General features: G+C 42.0%; 1 protein-coding gene across 1 annotated transcript in view; it reads left to right on the top strand.

Annotated features, from left to right (window-relative positions):
• The window catches only part of iqca1 (IQ motif containing with AAA domain 1), a 98,663-nt gene that overhangs the window by 53,083 nt on the left and 22,483 nt on the right, over positions 1–23,097 (top strand). Inside the window, exons 10-14 of the mRNA XM_017714938.2 lie at positions 4,731–4,837; positions 5,097–5,195; positions 14,419–14,486; positions 16,484–16,566; positions 20,545–20,652. Coding sequence (XP_017570427.2) covers positions 4,731–4,837; positions 5,097–5,195; positions 14,419–14,486; positions 16,484–16,566; positions 20,545–20,652 — 465 coding nt within the window. The remainder of the gene's footprint in view (positions 1–4,730; positions 4,838–5,096; positions 5,196–14,418; positions 14,487–16,483; positions 16,567–20,544; positions 20,653–23,097) is intronic.

Below are 23,097 nucleotides of genomic sequence, written 5' to 3'. Positions count from 1 at the left end.
TTATACACAGTCGTTTTGAAAGCTTTTTTATGCGTCTTTGGGCAGATGTCGCAGGTGACCATGCGCCTGATATAGCTTGAGAACATTTGGCCTGAGTCTGATCTGTCCCACACGCATTAAGTCTGAACTACGCTTTACATGGGTGTAGCCATTGTTCTCATGCAGGCCTAGTGGAAATGGGTGGACCTTCTTGTTTTATTTTGTAAACAGCAGAACAGCAGAGTGTTTTTTATATAAGATGTAGTTGTCCATCTCCACACCTGCTCCTGGTGTCCTCACCCCCAACCTTCAAAAGTCATTACAATATACACTCAATATGCTACTAAAAGGTTGGGCCCCCTCTTAATTCTTCATGGCAGACTTTCACCAAGGTGTTGGAAACGTTCCTCAGAGATTCTGGTTGGTTATTTGAGTTCTTGTTGTCTTTCTATCATCTGGAACCAGTCTGCCCATTCTCCTCTGACCTCTCACATCAACAAGGCATTTTCGTCCACACAACTGACCGCTCACTGGATATTTCCTCTTTTTCGGACCGTTCTCTGTAAACCCTAGAGATGGTTGTGCGTGAAAATCCCAGTAGATCAGCAGCTTCTGAAATACTCAGACCAGCCCGTCTGGCACCAACAACCACGCCACGTTCAAAGTCCCTTAAGTCCCCTTTCTGCCCCATTCTGATGCTCGGCCTGCACTTCAGCAACTTGTCTTGACCACCTCTACATGCCTAAATGCATTGAGTTGCGGCCGTGTGATTGGCTGATCAGCTATTTGTGTTAACAAGCAATTGAAGTGAATAAAGTGGCCGGTGAGTGTACATTGGAACTAAACTTCTCCGTCAGGGTTGCAGGGGTGTGTATATATATATATATATATATATATATATATATATATATATATATATATTCGCACACTACACAGTATTGGGACACCTACACAACACATCAACAGGAGCTTTTATGACATTCAGTTATAAATCCATAGGCATTAATAAGGAGTTGGTGCCCCTTTGCAGCTATAACAGTATCCACTCTTCTGTGGAGCTTTCTTCAAGATTTTGGAGAGTGTCTATTCCCACAAAGCTGGAAGTGTACAATTGCTTAAAATGCCTTGATCCGCTGAAGCATTAAGATTTCCTTCACTTGAACTAAAGGTTCCAGGCCAACCCCTGGAAAACAACCCCTTATCATTATACCTCCTCCACCAAACTTCTCGCAGCTGGTGCAGTGTAGTCAGGCAGGTAAAGTTCCCCTGGCATTCGCCAAACCCAGACTCGTCCATCAGACTGACAGACAGAGAAGCATGATTGGTCACTCCAATAACCTCCAGCCCATGACTGCCCCAATTTTTGGAGTTAATAAGTATAACAGCGATTTGCGCTCTAGAAATACAGTTTTGTTCAATCCTGAGACTTAAAGAATTTTAGCGAGTTTAATAAATGCATTAATAAATATTCTATTCAGGCTGTTTTTTGTGGTTTGGTTAAAAAAGAGTATTGTTGTGCAAACTGTGCAAACAGTTTTAAAAAAAGAGATCAGTATTGAAAAAGCTTGTTAGCAGCTGTAAAAAAAAAAAAAAAAAAAAAAACTAATGTTGACCTGGATGCAATATGAGAACTTGTGGGGATGTAATTACAGAAAAGATTTGGGTGACTATTGACTTCTAGTGTTTTTAGCAGTGTTTGCCTTCTAGATCCAGCACTAAACTAGACAAGCCAAAGTTGGACACCAAACATGTTCTTGGCTGATCAATTACATCTCGTGTGGAAAACTGTATGCATGTAATTTTACACTTAGCCATTCATTTAAAGTTTAAAGACAAGCCACGAGACACCACATCATGAAGGTGGAAATCGGCCCATCTCCAGCAAACTGAATAGACATGAAAAGCTGGGTCTCTCCAGATTCAGATTAGTAATTCAAGCTAATATACCTTCATACTCTGGTATGCCTTCAGAGAAGATGTCCTCTCAAAATGCTTCATTAGTTATTATTTGAGTAATTGATGCAAAAAAAATGCTTTTAGCTTAGCTGACTCTGTTGTTGGCTTTGGCCTCAGTGTGAAGTCAAAACACTAAAAGGATTTCAGTGACGCTTTACTGCAGGCCTCAGACGACCTCCAACAGGAGCTGACAGACACCCTTGTTCCCAGCCACTCATATCAGGCTGGCATGCTGCCCTGTCCTGAGCCAGGAAGTGCGCGGAAATGTACTTCCTGTCAGGATATTGCGTGTGAGAGCACAACACGGAGGACAATCACCCCCAGTGTTCTCACCCGCAGTCCAGCACCTGTGCTTCCTCTGCTTCAGGCTCAAACCAGCCAGCTCCCACTCAGAGCCCTGTGAAGAAATGCTGCTCATAGGCAAACCTCTCTGGGGGCTGTTACCACTTTTACAACCACTAGTGACCAATGGTGTCTATACTTTTACATGCATTGCTGACCAGTAATGCCCTGCCTATACATTTACATATACTGCTGACCAATGGTGTGCTGTCTGTACTTTTACATGCACTTTTACATGGTCTACCTCTTCTCCTTCTACCCGGCAGCTCCATCTCCAACATTCTTTGACCAATATATCCACTATTCCTCCTCAACACATGTCCAAAACATCTCATCCTGGCCTCTCTGGCTTTATCTCCAAACTGCTCCACCTTCACTGTCCCTCTGATCTGCTCATTTCTAATCTTGTCCATCCTTGTCACTCCCAACGAAAATCTCAGCATCTTCATCTCCGCCACCTCCAGCTCAGCCTCCTGTCTTTTAGACAGAGCCACAGTCTCCAAACCATACATCATAGCAGGACGCACTACTGTCTCGTAAACCTTCCCTTTCACTCTTGCTGCTATCCTTCTGTCACACATCAGCCCTGACACCCGTCTCCACCCACTCCATCCTGCCTGCACCCTCTTCTTCTCCTCTTTTCTACACTGTCCATTGCTCTGGATGGTTGACCCAAGATATTTGAAGTCATCCACCTTTACGACCTCTACTCCTTGCATCTTCACCTGTCCACCTGCCTCCCTCTCATTCACACACATGTATTCCGTCTTGTCTCTACTGACCTTCATTCCTCTCCTCTCCAGTGCAAACCTCCACCTCTCCAGATTCTCTTCCACCTGCTCTCTACTCTCACCACAGGTTACAATGTCATCTGCAAACATCATGGTCCATGGAGCCTCCTGCCTGACCTCATCTGTCAACCTGTCCATCACCATTGCAAACAAGAAGGGGCTCAAAGCTGATCCCTGATGTAACCCCACCTTCACCTTGAAACCATTTGTCACTCCAACTGCACACCTCACCACTGTCTCACTATCCTCATACATGTCCTGCACCACCCTAACATACTTTTCAGCTACACCTGACTTCCTCATACAGTACCACAGTTCCTGTCTTGACACCCTATCATATGCCTTCTCTAGATGTTTGCTGACCAATGGGGCCCTTCCTATACTTTTATACATACTGCTAACAAGTGATGCCCTGCCTATAAGTTTGCATACAGTGCTGCACATATCTGTGCACATCTCTGCTGCGATATGCTGTGTTATGATATGCTGTGTTGAATAACACTGTTTTGTCTTCTCTTCTTTTGCCTTGGGCTCTCTGCTGTTTTGTCTTTCATCTGCACTTTATTATATTCTGATATCTTGTATTTGTATTCATGGCATCAGCAGATGCTCTTATCCAAAGTGACTTGCAAAAGTGTTTTGTTGTCCACCCAGAGAATGTATTTTGTAGCTAGAACAAATTGGTTATACCCCAAAATACCCTTTGAGCTCAGATGCTGCTTGAAACAAAAGCAGAGTTTCAGTGAGTTCTGTTTTATTGCCTTGTGTTCTGTTGTGTTGTCTTATACTCCATTTTATATAACAGTTAGTTCCGGTGTGAAATTCGTTCTGAAATAACAGCACGGTTAGAGCGCTTTTCAACCAAAGACCATATCACTCCACTGAGACACTGTGAGGCTTTGACAGCTGTAGGAGACGCTCACATTTAAACGTTTTTACTTCTTACTTTGCCACAAACAGAAAACGGACGCTGTTAAGATCACATTTGACCGACAGCCGATTTGGTCCGACTCTGAAGACGAGACTCCGCTAAATTCCCAAACTGTCGTCAACACTGAGCAGCTTTTCAGTCAGCTGCTGTGACAGAAGAACAGCTGAACAACCTGGAATCAGCCAGAAATGAACCCAACACCATTCGCCAAACTAAACGGGCTGTAAGAAGCTTTACAGACCGGCTGGAACAAAACAACATTAATACTGATCTGGAGAAACTGACCAAACTGAGCTGAACCTGATATTGGGTCGGTTTTATGGCTCAGTCCATACTTCAGAAGGCGGGGCTTACAGCAGACTGAGCAGCGAGTGGGCGGAGCTCGTTACTCTGACGTAGCAACAAGCTGCTCGTTAAGGAGCTATAATTAGGAGGAAGGAACTGAACATTAAAACATATTAAACGCCGTCTTCAATTTAATTAAATTCTTTATTATTATCAATTTATTTCTTTATTTCTTTAACTGTGGCATAAAAGCAATATAGCACTTGAGGTCATGTGTTATTACGAATAACATCACGGCTGTGCTGATCTGTGACCAAATCACGTTATTTGGCGATAACCCACTCCCTCTCGTGTTCTATTGCCTAAATGTTGCATAGTCTTGTGTTGCTGAGCGTTGATGCATTATTGTCTTTTGTGATTTTGTGCGTTGTTTGGATGTGTTGCAGAGATCTGGCAGGCTCGGGATGAAGGCCAGAACTTCATTCAGCGTTTTGACCCTCAGCTTGTGCGAGAGGAGAAAAGGATGGAGGTGGAAGAGGAGGTCAGAGTGCAGGTGAGAGTTGGGGAGGGCTTCTAATGAATCACCACACACGGCTCTCTAGAGTCCGACTTTCTACAGCCATACATTTGCAAAATTCCTGGCAATTCAAATAAAGATAAGGCACCACATTATAGATTATAGGCCCATAACGTACGATCTCCCATCCACTGGCTTCGGAGTTTAGTCATTTTCAAGTTCTTTTACTGCGTAGAGGTAGTAGATGGACAAAACATGCCAGAGTGGTCTTTTAAAACCCTCACTCTCTCTTAAGGTGGATGAGCTGATGAGGCAGGAGCTGAAGAACCTCAAACTGACAGTGGACCGGGATAAAGGCAAGAAGAAGAAGAAGGTGAAGAAGGCCAATAAAAAGGTGAAAGAAGCCTAGTGCATGTCCTCTCTCTGGGGTCAGCGTAAGGGCTTCACTGAAAAACGTCCTACAGCGTGCGCAGTGCCACACTGACAGTACGCAGACATCAGAGCCTTGAAAGTAACTGGTTTGTTTCATGAAATTTGCTTCGGCTGTTCTCTATACACTCTGAATGCGGGTTGACGATGAAGGGCTCATCCTGCACTGTTGCACTGGGTCAGCCGGGTCACACTCTGATTCACGCGCACTGTCAGGAATGTGAGATGTGCATTGAGGCAGAGATGCAATCTCGCCTCTGTCAGCTCTTGTTTTGATAGGCCTGCTTTCCCACCACCTTTGCCACACACATATTACAGCCTGGGCCAGATGTGAGCTCTGCTGGTGGATAAAGAGCAGGATGTTTGGGAGCTTGTCTATTGTACACGCTGGTAAACATCCAAAGAGGGACGTTAACCTCTTGTTGATATTTGATAATGCTCAAATGCATTTGGAGTGTGAGTGCGAGTGTGTTCGTGTGTTCATGTGTTCGTGTGTTCGTGTGTGTGTGTGTGTGTGTGTGTGTGTGTGTGTGTGCTACATCTGTATCTACATTTGTACCCAAAGCTCACGCTGTGCAGATTACAGGAACATATGAAACAGCCCAGCACATTCTCAGTGCTTTCTATGAGCCAAAGTTGCAGCAAACATGACACTGCTCTTTAACCCATTAACCCTCTAACCCTTTACAAAGTGATGGTAACACAGCACACAGAAAACTCCAGTTCTTCTCATGGATGATTCATTGTTGCAAATGAGGATGTGCACATGCTGTAACTCCTCTTTGAATGAGTTTAAGGGGCCATCGACTTACCGAGTCAGTGGTGGTGATAGGGGCAAGAGTCACAATGCAAATGTGGACGTTTAATTTGGCATCTTAAATGACCAGCGAACCTACAGGTGTCTTCATGTGCAAGTTTTTATATGTGAGGTTGATAAAGGTAATATAGTGGTGAAGCTGAAAAAAAACGTTTTAGATGATTAACATGACAATTTAATTTATTAATTTATAGGTTTTTTTGTAAAAATAGTGTTCAACGATTTCTTGGCCATCAGACAACAAATCTGTAACCATTTCATGTAATGACTTTGTGTGAGGTAGTTTAAACCAGGCCTATTCGGAAGTTGCCCTAACCCCATCCCATCACCCAATGAGAGAACAAACATATTTTTATGCTGTATATTTTCCTGTGTTTTATTCTCAGAGTGCATAATAATTTCTATTTAGATTTCCAAGCATGCAGTGAAACTTCAATATGTACGTCAATGTGTAATAGTTTGACTCGCTACTCAGATGAGCTAGGTCATCCCAATCGGCCAGATGGTGGCGCTACAGCAATGTTACATGCTTTGGTCCATATCTCTTGGACCATATGCCATAGAGACAAAATAATTTTTACCTCCTGACTGCATCTTATACTGTACAAAAAGAAACATATGCGCTCACCTTCTTGATTTTGATATAATCAGCATTTTTGTCAAAATTGCACAGCTTTGAGTGCAAACTAGTCCCTGTGTTTTTTTTTTTTTGTTGTTGTTGTTTTTTGTTTTTTGGTTGTTTCTTTGTTTTTTTCACAATCTGGTTTTAAAATAATCCTAAAAAAAACCTGAACTTTAGTAATTATCAAAATATGCCATCAATATATATTGCATAGGTCATGCATATATAACTTACTTTGGTTGTCTTGAAATTCTCAGGTATTTACCGTAGGGGAGTTATGCAATCTTCAAAATTTGGTGTAAAGGCATCGCTGGAATTTGATATGCCGGGTCAGTACTATGCACCTACCAAAGATGAAGTCATTTTACGGTGGTGTTTTAAATTAATTGGTACCAAAATAATGACACTAACATACTCCAATCTTATTTTGAGGATGCTTGTGAATTGGTGCTTGGACCCCTGAATTACCACTCACAGCTATGTTTTTTTTTATTCAAAATCACAAACATTTCCTCTGTGGGATCTGGACCCTGTAAGATTGGATTCAGAATGTTCCACTTTTCACTCCTTATGAGTTTGCATGTCTGTACCTGGCAGTTGTAAAATGATTAGTTTTATGATTTAAAAATTGTATTGTATTTAGAGATATAATTCATTATGAAGGTCTTTAATTTCATTTTTAAAAGTATTTATTTGCCATGTGAACAGTAACTGTGGCCCTATTATGGCTCCACCACTGTCTGCCTCACAATATGTACCATATGATAAAACAGCCAAATAATAAAATGGACATTTGACAGATTGCATGTTTGAAGAAAAAGCCTTGCAATTCCAGTCATGCACACAGACAGACAGACACACACACACACACACACACACACACACACACACACACACACACACACACACACACAGACACACAGACAGACAAACAGACAGACACACACAGGGAGGTGTTAGAGAATTGTAATATTTAGAGTGTGTGTGTGTGTGTGTGTGTGTGTGTGTGTGTGTGTGTGTTTGTGGAGACTGCGTGCTTGTGGCAGACCCATCTGTGCATTTCCTGCGAACTGAGCTTGTTTCCAAACATGTGCGTCTGTAACAGCATCACTGCATGTCTGCACAAGTGGAGACTTCAACAACATATTTGGCATCGCACGCAAGAGCTTTTAACACCCAGCACACTTCAGAGCCAAACCAGGCCTCCAGTCTCTGCCCTGTTTGTGGAATGTATGTTCAGTGATCAACATTAATCACTTTCTGCATAAAGGATTCCACAAACCCCATACTGCTCCACATATATGTGCACATAAATCTACTCACAGCACTGCTTATCTAAGCTTGCGTTTGCTGATGACGTTCACATCGATGCATCTAGTGTGAGTTCAGTACTGCGCCAAAGTCAGAAACCACCCCTCATTTATTTAATTGCTCATTAAGTCCAAGTTGTTCATTTTTTACAGGATTTCTTGAAGAGATCAGACATAAGATAACCTGGAGAAGCAAGAGGAAAGTCAAACAGAAATAAGTGAAAAGGCAGGAGTTCAAAAATTAAGACGCATAGAAAATGGCTCTTAACAACCATGCAAGAGCTGGACCTCCAGAACTGTCCTTACTTTTATGAGAGAAAATCAAGTTCCACTCTTGCTTCATATCTGAAGCCATTAGTGAGCAAACGAAATCAAAATCAAACAAAGAAGCTGTTCAGAACAGTGGACAGGCCACCCCTGAGCCCAGACCCAGTAATGAATTACTGACCGAGTGTGTGGGGCCAGTGCCCAGGAGCTTCTGACTGCTGCCGTTTTTTTGGGGTGGGGGGATTAAGTTAAATGATGATTAAATAAATCAAATAAAGCCCCCTCAGCCCATACTCTGCCACTATATTCAACTAAATATGTTATATATAACACCAAAGATATTTGGAAATATAACTAAGCAGGAGATAATTCATTCTCAATGAATGTGGAATAGACTTATTTTATTTACCTTGCACTTTTTTGCATTATTGTCAAAGTTTGGGGGCTAATGTTCTAAATTTGTGCCCTGTGTGTGTGTGTGTGTGTGTGTGTGTGTATATATATAATATAATACAATACAGCTTTTTCCCTCACCCTGAAAAAATGTATAAGTTGTATGTAATAGTCATTTTTACTGGGAATAAAAAAAGATATGAACGTAACATTATGCAACTCGGAGCATAAACACCACACCCTGGCTGGATGAGAGCCAAATGCAGTTGTTTTTTACATAATTATACTCATCTGAAGCGTGTGTTCTTTCTTTGCCAGAAGTCTAGACTTTTCTGTACTACATAATTACATATTTAATGTAAGGCTTCCAAATGATTATAATAATTAATCACAGTTAATGACATTTCTATTTATTTTGATGTTAAAAGATGAGTCATTTCCACAAAACAAGACTGTGCATAACAATGACTTTTCATCAAATTCAAATAATAATAAAATATCCCCCAACACAAAACACAAACAGGGATTTGACTGAACTGTAGAAACCACACTTTGAACAGAAGGTCTCCTCTGATTTCAGCGAGTACCAATACAAATTCCTTATCACCAGCAATAACTAAGTGTTGAGAGAGAGACAGAGAGGAGAGAGAGAGGAGAGAGAGAGGAGAGACAGGGAGAGAGAGACAGAGAGAGACAGAGAGGAGAGAGAGACAGAGAGAGGAGAGACAGAGAGAGGAGAGACAGGGAGAGAGAGACAGAGAGAGACAGAGAGAGACAGAGAGGAGAGAGAGACAGAGAGGAGAGAGAGACAGAGAGAGGAGAGAGAGAGAGAGACAGAGAGAGAGACAGAGAGAAAGAGAGAGAGATTGGTTACGTGTTCCTGCTATCGGCTCAGGGTGTAGGCCAGTTCCCTCACTGACAGATTCATTCTTTAATGATGAATCCTCAGGAAACTAAAGAATGACGGCACCAGAAATACGTTGAAGGTTGATTTTTCTAAAAACATTGTGTTCTTCGGTTGAGATTCAGTGCCGACCCTTCTCTGACCCTGAACATCTAATAAACCAAATCTCTAACATTCTTGGCTAACATTGCCAAGAAGTATTTTTATTCCATTTTGGAACTGGACAAATATTCAGAGGGAGCATAGCAGTAATTCCAGAAGGCTTGGCTGGAAAAAGCTCTCAGGCCCAGTTAAGCATTAAAGGCCAAATGAAATTTATACAATTTTCCCGTTACCCCAATTGTCAGTCAGCAAAGACATGCTGGTGCCTGGAGTTTGCTTCTTCAGTTTTGGAGCTATGTGGGTAATGTAGTTAACCAGTAGTGCATGCTTATACTGCATCAGGAGGGTTGGAGCCTCCAGAAAGAAAAAATTGAGCTCCACCGGTATTGAATTGAAAAAAATACAAATGGGGCAGTCGTGGGCTGGAGGTTAGGGAACTGGTCCTGAGACCGGAAGGTCGACGGTTTGATCCCCAGAGATGACAGTACATGCCTGAAGTGCCCTTGAGCAAGACACCTAACCCCCAACTGCTCCCCGGGCACTGCGGATAGGGCTGCCCACCGCTCCGGGCAAGTGTGCTCACTGCCCTGTGTGTTCGCTGGTGTGTATGCAGTGTTTCACTGCATGAATGGGTTAAATGCAGAGGTGAAATTTCCCTGTTGTGGGACTAATAAGGGTCACTTAAAAGGGTGGGTAGCGCTGTTGCCTCACAGTAAGGAGGGCCTGGGTTCGATTCCCCGGCCAGGCGACCAGGGTCCTCTCTGTGTGGAGTTTGCATGTTCTCCCCATGTCTGTGTGGGTTTCCTCCGGGTTCTCCGGGTTCCTCCCACAGTCCAAAGACATGCAGTCAGGCCAATTGGACGTGCTAAATTGCCCCTGGGTGTGAGTGACTGTCTGTGTCTGTCTGTCTGCCCTGCGTTGGACTGGCGAGCTGTCCAGGGTCTTCCACCCGAAGTCTGCTGGGATAGGCTCCAGCACCCCCCCCCCACAACCCTGATGGAGAAGCGGCTTAAAAAATGGATGGATGGATGGATGGATGGATGGATGGATAATCTTAGATGCACATTGGTTGTGTTTACATTACTGACATGCCCACAGTACAACCGTCCCCACGTTTGAAGATGGAATGGAATGAAAAGTTAGAATAATATTGTTCCAATTTGCATATTTTCATACATTAACTTGTTCTACTAATTTATGATACCGATCTGCATGAAACGATATATTTTTGAGACGGCTGCTATTTAGGCCTGCAGGTCACACAATGCCAGAGATGGAGACTTGAGTCAGTTACTTGGACTTGACTTGGACTCATCTTTAACTTACTTGCAACTTTAACTGGACTTGAGACTACCAACTTGTGACATTTCAGCCTGAGGGAAACATAAAGTGGTCAATTAATAAAACCTTTAGTCTCCGAACTCGCGTGTTGGCATAGCAGGTCAGTTTTGCTACATCCGTGCACAGTCAGTCATGCCATGTCAGGCAGCTCAGCGTTTGCAAGTAGTATAAAAATAAGTCTGTTTAATCTTCTAATAGAGAGAATGAAGCTTTATACACAGTAAATGTGGAGTTTAAATCAAAACAGTTGGGGAGAAGCCGTTTGGTTAGCAACTATGCTAGTTAGCATAGCAGCTCATTTAGCTAGTTAGTCAGTAAGTCAGTAGCCCATGGAGTCCATGGAGATGTGTGTACGTGAAGAACTTATTACATGTGGTAAAAACAAATGTGACTTCTTTTAAGGGAAAAGCTGTTCCAGTTCCATTAAACCAGATTTTACAGGGTGGGTCAAAAATCACAGGACAGGTTTTATTTTATTTTATTTTTTATTTCATTATTGACTTTTATCTCTGGTTTCATCTCAAACAAATAGTGTATGCTGAGAAAATCCGCAGCACCACCTTCAGCACCGCATCGTAGAGGCTTGTGACAGCATAAAAAAATAAAATAAAACTGTGACTTTTGACTCACCCTGTACTTTAGCTTTAGACAATATCTGGACTAGTGATAAAAGTTACCTGAGATTTTCAGCTCACGCTCTGACAAAACCGATTCAAGCCGTTCTCCTGAGACGTTCCTTTTAAAGTAATGAATGTTAGCTAACAATAGCATTTCACTAGCTGGGATTTTAGGGAGCGTTTCACTGCTGTCGGACCAAAACCTCGCATCTCGATTTTTTACATTTTTCGATTTTTTACATAGTTTGAAAAAAGATGTACTTTACATTGTTTGTAAATTTCGTGATGAATGGACCAAAAGTAACAGCTCAAAATTACATGGACAAAACGTCTGGTTCTAAGCTAATATTAAGACTACACTAAAATTCTCGACTAAAGACTCAAGACTTAACTCGCGCTTGCTTCCCAGAGACTTGAGACTCGACCTGGAATTGCATAAAGTGACTTGTGAGCATCTGTACACTTGGGACAGTGTACAGACTGCAGGCAAATGGATTAGTTTTTCTCTTCAGGTCTTTTGAGATGACCGTCCGCATTGTTATTTGCAAGTGATCAGATCAGATTTGCGTGTCCAACTATGCAGCTGTGCTGTTGACATGGAGTTCACATGCGGAGACATGGAGGTGCATCGTTTTGTCCTCCAAACTTCAAAATTCTCTGGCATAAGCCTGAATCTCAGGCACTCTTCTTAAATTCCAGCACTTCCGTCAATCTGGATTTGGCATAATCATTGTGAGTGATGCAGAAGACGTGGTGAAATCGGATTTGAGTGACCAGAGTGTCCAGACTGACGGATGAAATCTGAATGGAATCGCATTTCAAGCCACCTCCGAATGTGGTTTGGATCCGATTAGCAAAAAATCTGATTTTGTGTTTTTTGCTGTCCAGACTATCAAAAATCAAACTGGATACAATCAGGAAAAGCCAAAAATCAGATTAGGGCTGGCAGTCTGAACGTAGCCATACATTACCTGTTAGTTCAAAGCTCCTGCACACAGCTATAGAAGAACTTCAGACACCAAACATACCTCGACTGACTGACTACATTTCTAAAAAGGGGGAATTATGAACCTGTCAACTTGGCCAAACCTTAGGAAGCATATACATCTCCCAGGAAGACAGAGTAGCAGTTGTACACCCTTTACATCAATTCTGTTTGCAGTGGTGGACAGTAACTGAGTAACTGAGTAAATGTAATTAGTTTCTGTACTTTAGTATTTTTAGTGTATCTGTACTGAAGTTTCTCCGTTCTGGGCGTCTTTTTCCTTTCACTCCACTACATTTCAGAGTCTAATATCCGACTTTTTCCTCCTACATTCTGAGAAATCTGTCGTTCCTTTTGGTTTCTGTGTGTATAAAAACGTAACATGTCAAAACGAAAGAAGCGCAAAGCCAGAGCACCAATCAGGGCCCAGCGGTCACTTTGTTTAGAGCTGGTTTTGACCTGTTGGTCATACCGACCCAGTGCAGCACGCGGTTCAACGTCAGCGCAGCAGCGTAAAACTTTGGGAGAGTCTGTTCAACATAAATGATGAACTAACCTAACTTTGTGTAAATAGAGCACAATATAGAAATATGTCCACATATGCAGTCGAGACTGATGCGGCTTTTTTCTGAATTTCTACAAACACCATTTCATTTTATAGTAAATGAGTTTGGGCTGGTTTATGTTTATGAACAGACGCCTACAGATCAACATAGTAAAGGAGCTCATCTGTGATCCTGAGTTTAAAGCCAGTTTTTATTCAACTTAAACTTGGAACTAAGTTGTAAATAAATCTGAAACTGAAACTTTGCTTGTGTGTAAAAAGTGATTTCAGAGCCACTCGGTTCTCCCTGATGGAAACTGTTTACCTTCAGTGTTTTGTGCTTCTGATCATTTTAATAGACGTCAGCGTCACTAATTAATGACGTTCTATTAAAAGACTGGTTTACCAAGAGAGACGCTGGAGGACTTTCACCTGAAATGAGTTCATGAAGCCAGTCTGGTTATAAAAATGATAACAGGACATCAGAGCCAGAATTACTCTTTTAGTACTTTTACTTTATACTTAAGTACATTTGAAGGTAAATACTTTAGTACTTTTACTCAAGTGGAGGTGTAAAGGGAGGAACTTCTACTTTTACTGGAGGAATATTTTGCACATGATTTGTGTACTTTGTCCACCACTGTCTCTTTGTCAATTTTTGATCACGCCTTGAATTTAAACCGCTCTCAGCCTCTCCCCAGAGCATCAGCTTGAAGGCATTGTTGCGTAATGAGCCATGGCAACACATTCACTAATCACAGAGCTCAAGTTCTGGTGAGCTGATCATTCAGGGAGGACTTCGGGAAAATTCCTTTTACACGCCACTGATTCTTGTGGTTTAAAAACAGCCTTCTACTATAAACAAGTTCCAGGGTGTCTCTGCATGGACCAGTGCCAGTGGGTGTGTTTCAGACCTGAGGCCAGCACATCTCTAATCAGAGCGATCAACAAACAGCTGTGCTGTGGGTAACTCTCGGCCTTCTATCAGGGAAACTATGAAGCCGTGTTCATAGCATTTGCACGAGTCACTTGCTCACCAAAGGCCAGATGTTTTTCGAATGTCATTCCACCAAACATTTCAGTTAGCAACAGTGCATTAATTTCCATGTTGTGGTGCGAGCGTGTATATAGTTGAGAGCATAGACAGATCCACACTGAGCCTGTGGGTTCAGCAGCCGCATCGCTGCATGCTTGAGTGGCCTTAATATGAATCAGTATGTGATTTGCAGCCTTTGGCCTGTTCAGAAAGCAATCCAGAGTTGAACGTGTTCCTTTTCTCCATGCAGAAAAAGAAGAAGGGGAAAAAGGGTGGAAAGAAGAAGAAGAAAAAAGAGAAGGATCTGACAGCAGACAGGTCAGTAATGGAGCAAAACAATAAAAGTGAACAAAAAAAAATGATTTACAAGGATTTGCAAACACATTTTTATTTGCCTCTAAAAAAGCCCGGGCCTGCCACAGTCATTGTCTGAGGGACTGAGGGTTATGACATGGTGTTTTCAGACTTGAGAGGAGTTTATAGCTGTCTGTGGTCAGGGCTTGTTACGCTGGTTGAAAGCTAGTTCAACAAAGTCGTACTGAATTTCTTAAATGATATGTTCTCATATCTTTGACATTCCATTTACATCCAACACACTCACCATGAAGCTAACAGACCTTTAACGTTTTGCTCGCTGGCTCGCTGGCTCTGTGTGATACGGAGGCTTCTGTTTTAACCCGTCTCATCTGTGGCTGCAGCTCAAGATAGCAGCTTCCTCTTGTTTAGTCTTGGCTTTAGTCTCAAGTTTTCCTATATCACTGGTGTCTTTATCTCACTTAGTTAGGAGTCTGGACCTGTATTCCTGTAATGCTGCCAGTCGTTAGAAGCTCTGGAGGAAAGGGAAGTTGAGTTCAGGTGATTGTGATGCAAATACTAAGGTGCTCCTAAAGACTTTGATTGCCCAGAATCAATGGGTCGGGGTTAGGATTGGAACTTCACTGACTGGCCACTTTATTAGAAACACATACAGTACTGTGCAGAATTAAAGACCACCTTTCATTTGATTTCCAGCCTAAATGGCCATTGAGAACAAGGAGATCATTCTGAGGATGATAATAAGATAAGTATAGATTAAGGAAGTAGAACATAATCATAAAATACATTTATTAACCAGATCAAGATTTTTTATTATTTATTTAACACAGGTAGGTGAAGGTGGCGTTAGGAGTCTAGCCCAAGGACTCTTATTGGTATAGTATAGGGAGCTTGCCCAGGGCAGGGATTGAACCCCAGTCTACAGCCTAGAAGGCAGTGGTGTTACCCACTACACTATACAACCACTATTTCTAGCCATCCTTCCACTGTGAGAAGACAGCTCAACACCATGGGTCTGAAAGGATGTGTAGCTGTGAAGAAGTTGTTACTGAATAAAATTAGTAGACAAAGAAGAAGAAGGCAAAAGAAAGCTGCTAGTGTTTTCAGAGCAATGGACAGTCCACCCCAGAGCCCAGACCTCAACATCATTGAACATGTTTGGGATTATTTGGATTGTGAAAAGTAGAAAATGCAACCAACCTTTAAGCTCCACCATGCTGGTGCGCAGTTAGATGCCTCCTGCTGTCACTACAGTGTCAATGACACTGCTGTGTTGAGTTTGGTCAAAAGTGTCCAGATATCTCTTCTAATTAGTGAATTCAGCCACACAGCAAGTATGATGTCCACAGAAAAGGATTGAGACACATGAGCCAGAGGTCACCATGCTCAATGCTAAGCATCAGTGGAGCAGGTGAACTGTGTTCTCCAGATTGATGGAGCTCTATTCCATATCTTTATGATTGATTTGAGTGGCGTTTGTGTATCCAGAACTAGTCATCCAACATCAGTACCTGACTTCACCAATGCTCTTGTTGCTGAATGCAGTCAAATCCTCACAGCAATGTTCCAACATCATGTGTAAATGATGTCCATAAGAACAGTGGCTGTTAATGCAGCAAACCTAATATGAATACCCTTGATTTCAGACGAAATCTTGGATGAGGAGGTGTCTATAAACTTTGGACATGTGGAAGCCAACAGTGGTCATGTGGTCAGAAACTGACCGATGACTAATAGGGTATAGGGTGACAGAGTCTCCCTAGTGGAACTTTAAGATAGAAGGATCCCATAATGTGGCCGAATTCCCCAGTGCAGAGTTGGGTAGCTGATTTGTGGCATTGTACTTTGGACTGTGTCCAAGGCCGTGACTGGTTCTTGAGCTCCTGGATGGGTGGGACGGTGATAATGTAAGGGATGATATTCCAGCTGCTATGTGAGTGGTTCATGTGCTTCTTACCTAATATTTCTTTTGCTTTCTCTCCTCCACCCTGTCTCCATAGGACCATTGAATCCCTGTATGAGGAGCTAGTTCTGGAAGGCATCCTGATTCGGCCCCTGAACATTAAACTGTCTGAGTACCTCGGTAATAAACAGTCACACCCATACTCCTCTACCTTTCAAATTACATATATGACAAGTATGCACACCATCAGAGGGGATTTTCACATATTTCCTGCAACATAATTCCTTTAAGTTTAGTACGAGTGACATTTTTTCAGGCCGAGCATGAATTTGAGTACATGGTTTTTAGTACTCACCCATACAGATTCCGACAAAACACTGAGTAACCTTCTAAGACTCGAGTAGTTGTTAGTGTAAATGAGTGCAATGGACCTTAACAGTTAAACTGTTAAAATCTAGGTAATTTTAAATGGAATGCATTAGTTACCTCTGCTACGCTGGTTACCCTGGATCGAGTAGTGCTATAGTGGAGAAACGCGAGTTTTGCTCCATGTCAGAAAAGCACTTCTGCATGGCTGTAAGTAAAGTACATTTCATAGTTTTGATCCCCAGTCTGTCTCTTTCAACAAGTCTCTGTCACAGTGACAGCAGGAATTACATGTGAGGTTAATGCATCCGAGTAGCTCACGTTTCATGTTTTTGGAGTCTTTTCAGCTCGCTGGTTGGTTGAGCTGTGCCTGAATAGACTATCGTGTACAGACAAAGCTTATGATTTATATGCTCACACTATATGAAAATGCTCGGTCCAATAGAAACACAACTGATACAGACAACTCTGTCTGTACAACACACTGCACACACGAGTTCTGATGAGAAGTGCTGAAGAACTGGGCAGCTTTGCTTACTTGTGCCATACTGCACTCCTCCAAGCGTGTTGAGCTGTCTAATAATATTGTATTAGCTGCAGTTTGGAAAGAACGTGTCTCTTCATGTGAAGGAAGCGTGAATTAGCTTTTCAGTTTGGTAGCACTGTGTTATGGGGGAGCCAAGCTGGCTGGGGGAAATGACCAAATTGCTGAGGAAAATGGGTAAAATATGTGTGTATATATATATATATATATATATATATATATATATATATATATATATATATATATACTGTTACCAAACGCATATTTTTTGCACCTCTGACTCTATATGTGTTGCCATAACTGCTATGTTGGCTCTCAAACCATTCATTGTTGCGTTCTGTTTTCAAGTTTATGCTTTCTACCTTATTACGTTTATTATGTATGGCAACATTTGAAGCTTGCTTTCAATTTCAAGTGTGTATTGACCGTCTAAGTGTCTGTTGGCCAGATCCCCAGAGCTTGGCCAGAGTGCAGTTTAAACTTTAGCCCAGCCTCATAAGAGCAATGTAAGCTATCAAATTCAACAGTCAAGCCCCATGAAGCTCTTAGTGATGTTGTAATGCAGGCCCATGGCTCCAGACTTCACAGTAAACTGTAATGCTGAAATGTCATGACCACAGACGCGTGCGCAGGATTGAATCACAGTCTGTGTACGTGTGTGTGGACGTGTGTGTGTGTGTGTGTGTGTGTGTGTGTGTGTGTGTGTGTGTGTGTGTGTGTGTGGACGTGTGTGTGTGTATTAGCATCATGGGGGAGCTTCTCTTCTTCAAAACCACGATGACTCAGTAATTCCCTTACTGCGCTGCGCTGATAGGCCGCACAGGATAAGTGAAACCAGGACGAAGGACGAAGCAGGAAAGCTATTCTAGCACTGTTGATCACTCATTTACACACACAGACACACATGCACATGCGTGTAGCCTCTTTTAGGTCTACATTTAATTGTCTTCATACATGAAGCATCTTGTTTTTTAGCACTGCCGATATTTCCAGATGTTTCAGTTTCGGAATATTAACCAGGAGCTTTGCCTGGAACAACACGAGGCAGTGTAATCTGCTTGATTTTGACATGGAAGTTAATGATGTTTCTGTTTCTCTTTAAGCTGTTTCTGCAAAAGCAGGGTGCGGTGCTCTAAATAGTAACCACATTAGGTCTGATGTGTGGAAACAGCTTGGCCATTTTGTCTCTGTTTACCGGGGTTGCTCCAGCGATGTGATGTAATCCTGGCACGAAGCCAGAGATGCACCTACGGCGCCCGTCAAAATTTGATTGGACCTGACTGAGAGTTTTTGTTTTTCGTAACTTTGAAGGATTGGTTCTATACAATATATCGTTTTCCACTTACCTCAAATCAAGATCAGATTTGTTTGGTGCTTCATTGGTTTAGATCTGGAGCTACAAGGCTGATGTTTCTAACACTGGGAGTCAATAGACACCCAGATCTTTTCCATAAATGGAGCTTTAATTGGGCCTGAAACTTTGGTCCAAATCCAAATACAGCTCGAGGATTTTCTGACATGAATGAACACACACCTTCGCAAAAAATTAGCCAAGCTTGCGGGGAGGGGGAGGGGGAGGGGGGGGGGTGCGTTACAAAACCTGTTGAAAGTGAGAGTAAGATGTGAGAACCTTAAAATGAAATTTGAGCCCGACCCAAACCAGATACATATTCGAGAAATGACATCAGAGCCCACCAGAGCCAGACATTAGGAGTTGACCCTTGTCAAGTTTGGACGGATAGTTCGAGCTCTATGTGTAAACACATTAAGATGTCAGTGAATTGTCAGTGCAGTATAGAGGACAGTTTGACTCAATGAACTATGAAAAAAAATGAACAAAACCATTTTATACAGCAGGTGTTGAGGTGAATTCTGTGTCCCCCTACAACATCCCCCCACCGGTTCATGTGCAAACACGTCATTCTGAAGACCTGGATGGGCTTTGGGCAGGGTGGGGGATTTTCTGAGGTTTTATTTGAGATTTGAGTCACTCAAATTTGACCATTGACAGTGTTTGTTAGGAACGATATCCTTGTAGCTCCGGTGATAAACTAAAAAAAAGTCAAATTTGGACACCAGACAGCTCCTGGCTGATCGACTACATCTGGTGTAAGTGGAAAATTGTGTAAACATGTTTTTTGGATGAACTGCCACTTAAATACCAAAGTGAGCCTGTGTTCCTGCCAGCCATGCCCTCTGGAACTACTGCTGTGCTCCTTCTGAATATTTGTCAAGGGCCAAAATGGAACAAAAATAATTCTTAGTAATGTTATCCAGAGTTTTGGGCTGTTACGTGGTCAGGGTCAGAAAAGGGGATTTTTGGTACTTTCAATTTTACTTGAAACTGAAACACAACAGAAAAAAAGTCAAGACAATTTGAATAGAGTGAGTACAACATTAAAAGAATAATTCCAACAGGCTGTAGTACATTTGTTCCCTAACGACGTACCTTTGAGGGTAGCACCCCAGTCTCAAGTTTAATCGTGAAATGTACAGTATCTTTTTGTGAGAGTGAATGGAAGCCAAGAGGCATCTCAGAGCCATTAAGGAAGCTCTTAGGCATCTCTGTTCTTTCAATAAGTTTGGGAATCTTGATCATAAAGGGTACATATACTACTTATGTTTGTATAGTGGCTTACAGTCCTAATTTATTTTAATATGACCGTTTTCCAACCTCTCATTATCCCATAGAATTAAACTGGCTGTTTTAGTTACTTTGCTTTGAAGACATATCGTTGCCTTTAGACCAAAGCCTGTCCCAAATTAGAACTACAGGAGAAGGAAAAAATACTGTACTTCTAATGCGAGTCAATAGAACCAGACATTTTTCCAAGTATATTTTGGCTGTTTCTTTTGGTCCATTCGTCGATATTGAGATGAATATAAAGGGAAAAAGGCAAATTTTGTTGCAGACTGGGCTGAAACGCCCTTAACTTCCATGTGAATGAGCAGGGCTAAACAGCTGAATGCTGAATATGTGGATATAAGTAAATGTGATGGTTTGCGTGACATCACAACAACAATGAATTCAAAACAGGTTTTGCAGCTGAGCTTCCATATATGGGCTGTATTGACTGCATAGTGAATGGTATGTTTGGAAACTTTAGTAATGTTTACATGCTGCATCAAACTCATCAAAATGATATGGGCCCTTTAAATGGATGGAATGAGTACATCTCTTTCTCTCTCTCTCTCTCTCTCTCTCTCTCTCTCTCTCTCTCTCTCTCTCTCTCTCTCTCTGTGTCTAGGAGAGTACAGTTATTTAGGTACGAGCCTGAGGCAGGCAGACATCGAGCCCATGCCCTCTCTGTCAGACGTCAGACAGCTGATTGCTCTGTATGGCGTATTGCCTCTGGGTGAGTGAGTGTTCCCACATCTTCCTGTCTGCTCTCTCTCCCTCACTGCCCTGCTTCCTCTTACCCTAACCCACAGTCAAATGACACAAACCAGAGTTTACCTGGAAACAGCACCCACGTCACGGCGCCGCAGCCGAATACAAGGCAGGGTGGACCTGTATGCAAAGAATGAGCACAGAATGGAAAACTCACTGGTTGCAGTTTATTGGGTCACAAAGAGGCACTGTATTCAGCAACTTCAGGGGGCCAAGCAATGATGGATTAGGCGTATTGTGTGTGAAAAAAATGTCCAAAAGGAGCAATAATGAACACCCTGGGAAGTCTAGTGTTGCTCCCATTAATTTTTCAGGACCAGACCAGTGTCTGGCTCATACAGTGCGTGGCCTTCTGAACTGTATCTGACCCTGGTGGGGTTTATTCCACAGCCCAGGGTCTTTTCTCATTTTCCCTAGAGCGTGCACTCCATTAGTAGAGAGCACACCGGTGTCCAGTGTCGCACCATCCTCTCCCACACTCACTCTCTTTTGCATTGTCCTCTACTCCAGTCCTCCTATTATCTAGCATCACACATTCTCTATAGTCAACACACGTGATCCCTTAAAATCCCAGGTTTATTTCATGATCAGGCTTATTAATCAGTAATTACAGGGTCTTTAGTGCAAACTGGCGGTAGAAGTTACAGAAGTGGGTAGTAAAACTTTGGGCCAAGGCCATTGAAGGAGTTCAGCATGGTGGCTTTCTACTCATTTTAATGCAAAGTTTCGGAAGAAAACCTCGTATTTCCAAAATTGCAACTTTACAGGAGAAGGAAAAAAGTAAAGTGTGTTTTAATGTAAGTCAATGGAACCAGACGTATTTCCAAGTCATTTTGAGCCGTTTGCTTTGGTCCATTCATCATGAAATTTTGATATAATATAAAGGTCAACAGATATTTTCAAATTATGTCAAAAACTGAAAAATGGAGATACAAGGTTTTGTTCTGACAACAGCAATATTCTGACTTACAACACATTTGGGAAAAAAATGAAATATGAAATATAAAATGTGCCAGAACTTTTGATCATTGATAACAGGCCAAATTTTATATATTTTTTTATTATTTTCAATATATAGTTGTCAGCAATTGTGCATTAACATGTCCAGAAGTGTCTTCTCATTCGTGTTCATTTATTCTCGATTAGAAGAATCAATGCAACATATAATTTAACCAGGGGTGCCCAGACTTTTGCACACGGCCATGTATTCACCTTGCAGTGCCTCTTGTGTTTTATTGAACTCGGAGAAGCTCCGAGATATTATGGTTATTTTGCTACACTTTGAATAGAATAAGATTATTACATGATTGTAGTTACATAATGAATCGAATAGATTTGACAGATTTATCTCTATAACTCTTCAGACTTTTGCCTGTTGGTTTCCATGTCAACAAAAAAAAAAGACGGACTAACAATTTTAAATGGTGTTTCTTCTTTCTGCAAAAGAAGACTCTGCAGAGAGTTTTAGTCCAATCCAAAAAATAATACATATCTCCAACTTACAAACACAAATATGTTGGAAGTTGGAAGTTGAGAATCGCTTTTGTCCGAGTTTCCCTGCTTGTTTCAGGGAGTCGCTTGTAAGGATTCATTATTTCACACTCGGTTAACCGACACAAGCAGGGAGATCCCGCTGAACGTGTGGAATCTAAACACCGTAAAACCCGATGAGTAAAGTAAACTCGAATGGCTTGAGGGAACCGACTGCCTGAAACCGTTTAGGTTCATCAACTCAGATCGTATGACCATAAATAATACCCTGAACTGCGGATGAACAAGACACGTTTTTATTGTCATACACTCTTGAAGAGGAACGGCACTGACTTTTCATTAAATGGTTAAGGTGTAAACAAAGTCGTTCAGGCTGGTTTGTTGTGAAATCCTTCATTCTAGAGAAACTTATCAGGTCAAAACTGTTCACAGTGGTGGTGACAGGACCTGGATGTCTAAAGCATGAAATGCCTCTAAAAGCTCGCTTACAAGAAAACACATCACACATGTTTACAGATGTGTTTCCTATGCCTGAGATGTTGTTTTATGATAGTTTGAAAATAAACACTGTATTGCCAAAATCAGTTATTAAGCATTTGCCATACTGTAAGATATAAAGAGTGCAGACACACACCTGAGCAGAATTTAAATCACATTAATTTTGTCATTTCTCTCAAAAGTACAGCAAAACAACAACTCTAAGCAAAACAGCCCTCGACTCCTCAGGGTTAATAACCTGGCAAAGGCTCAGCGGGAAAAACATGAGGATTAACCCCCATCTTTCACACCCGTACAGACACACAACGCCCTGGTGGGCCGTAACCCCTGACAACGAGAGCGAGAGAGAGAGAGCGAGAGAGAGATATCGAGCAGTGGCACAGGGCCTCAGGCAGTGCCGTGTTACCACATCAACAGCCTC

This window comes from Pygocentrus nattereri, chromosome 30 (assembly GCF_015220715.1).
Source record: "Pygocentrus nattereri isolate fPygNat1 chromosome 30, fPygNat1.pri, whole genome shotgun sequence".
NCBI lineage: Eukaryota > Metazoa > Chordata > Actinopteri > Characiformes > Serrasalmidae > Pygocentrus > Pygocentrus nattereri.
This window is presented reverse-complemented; position numbering and strand designations above follow the sequence as displayed.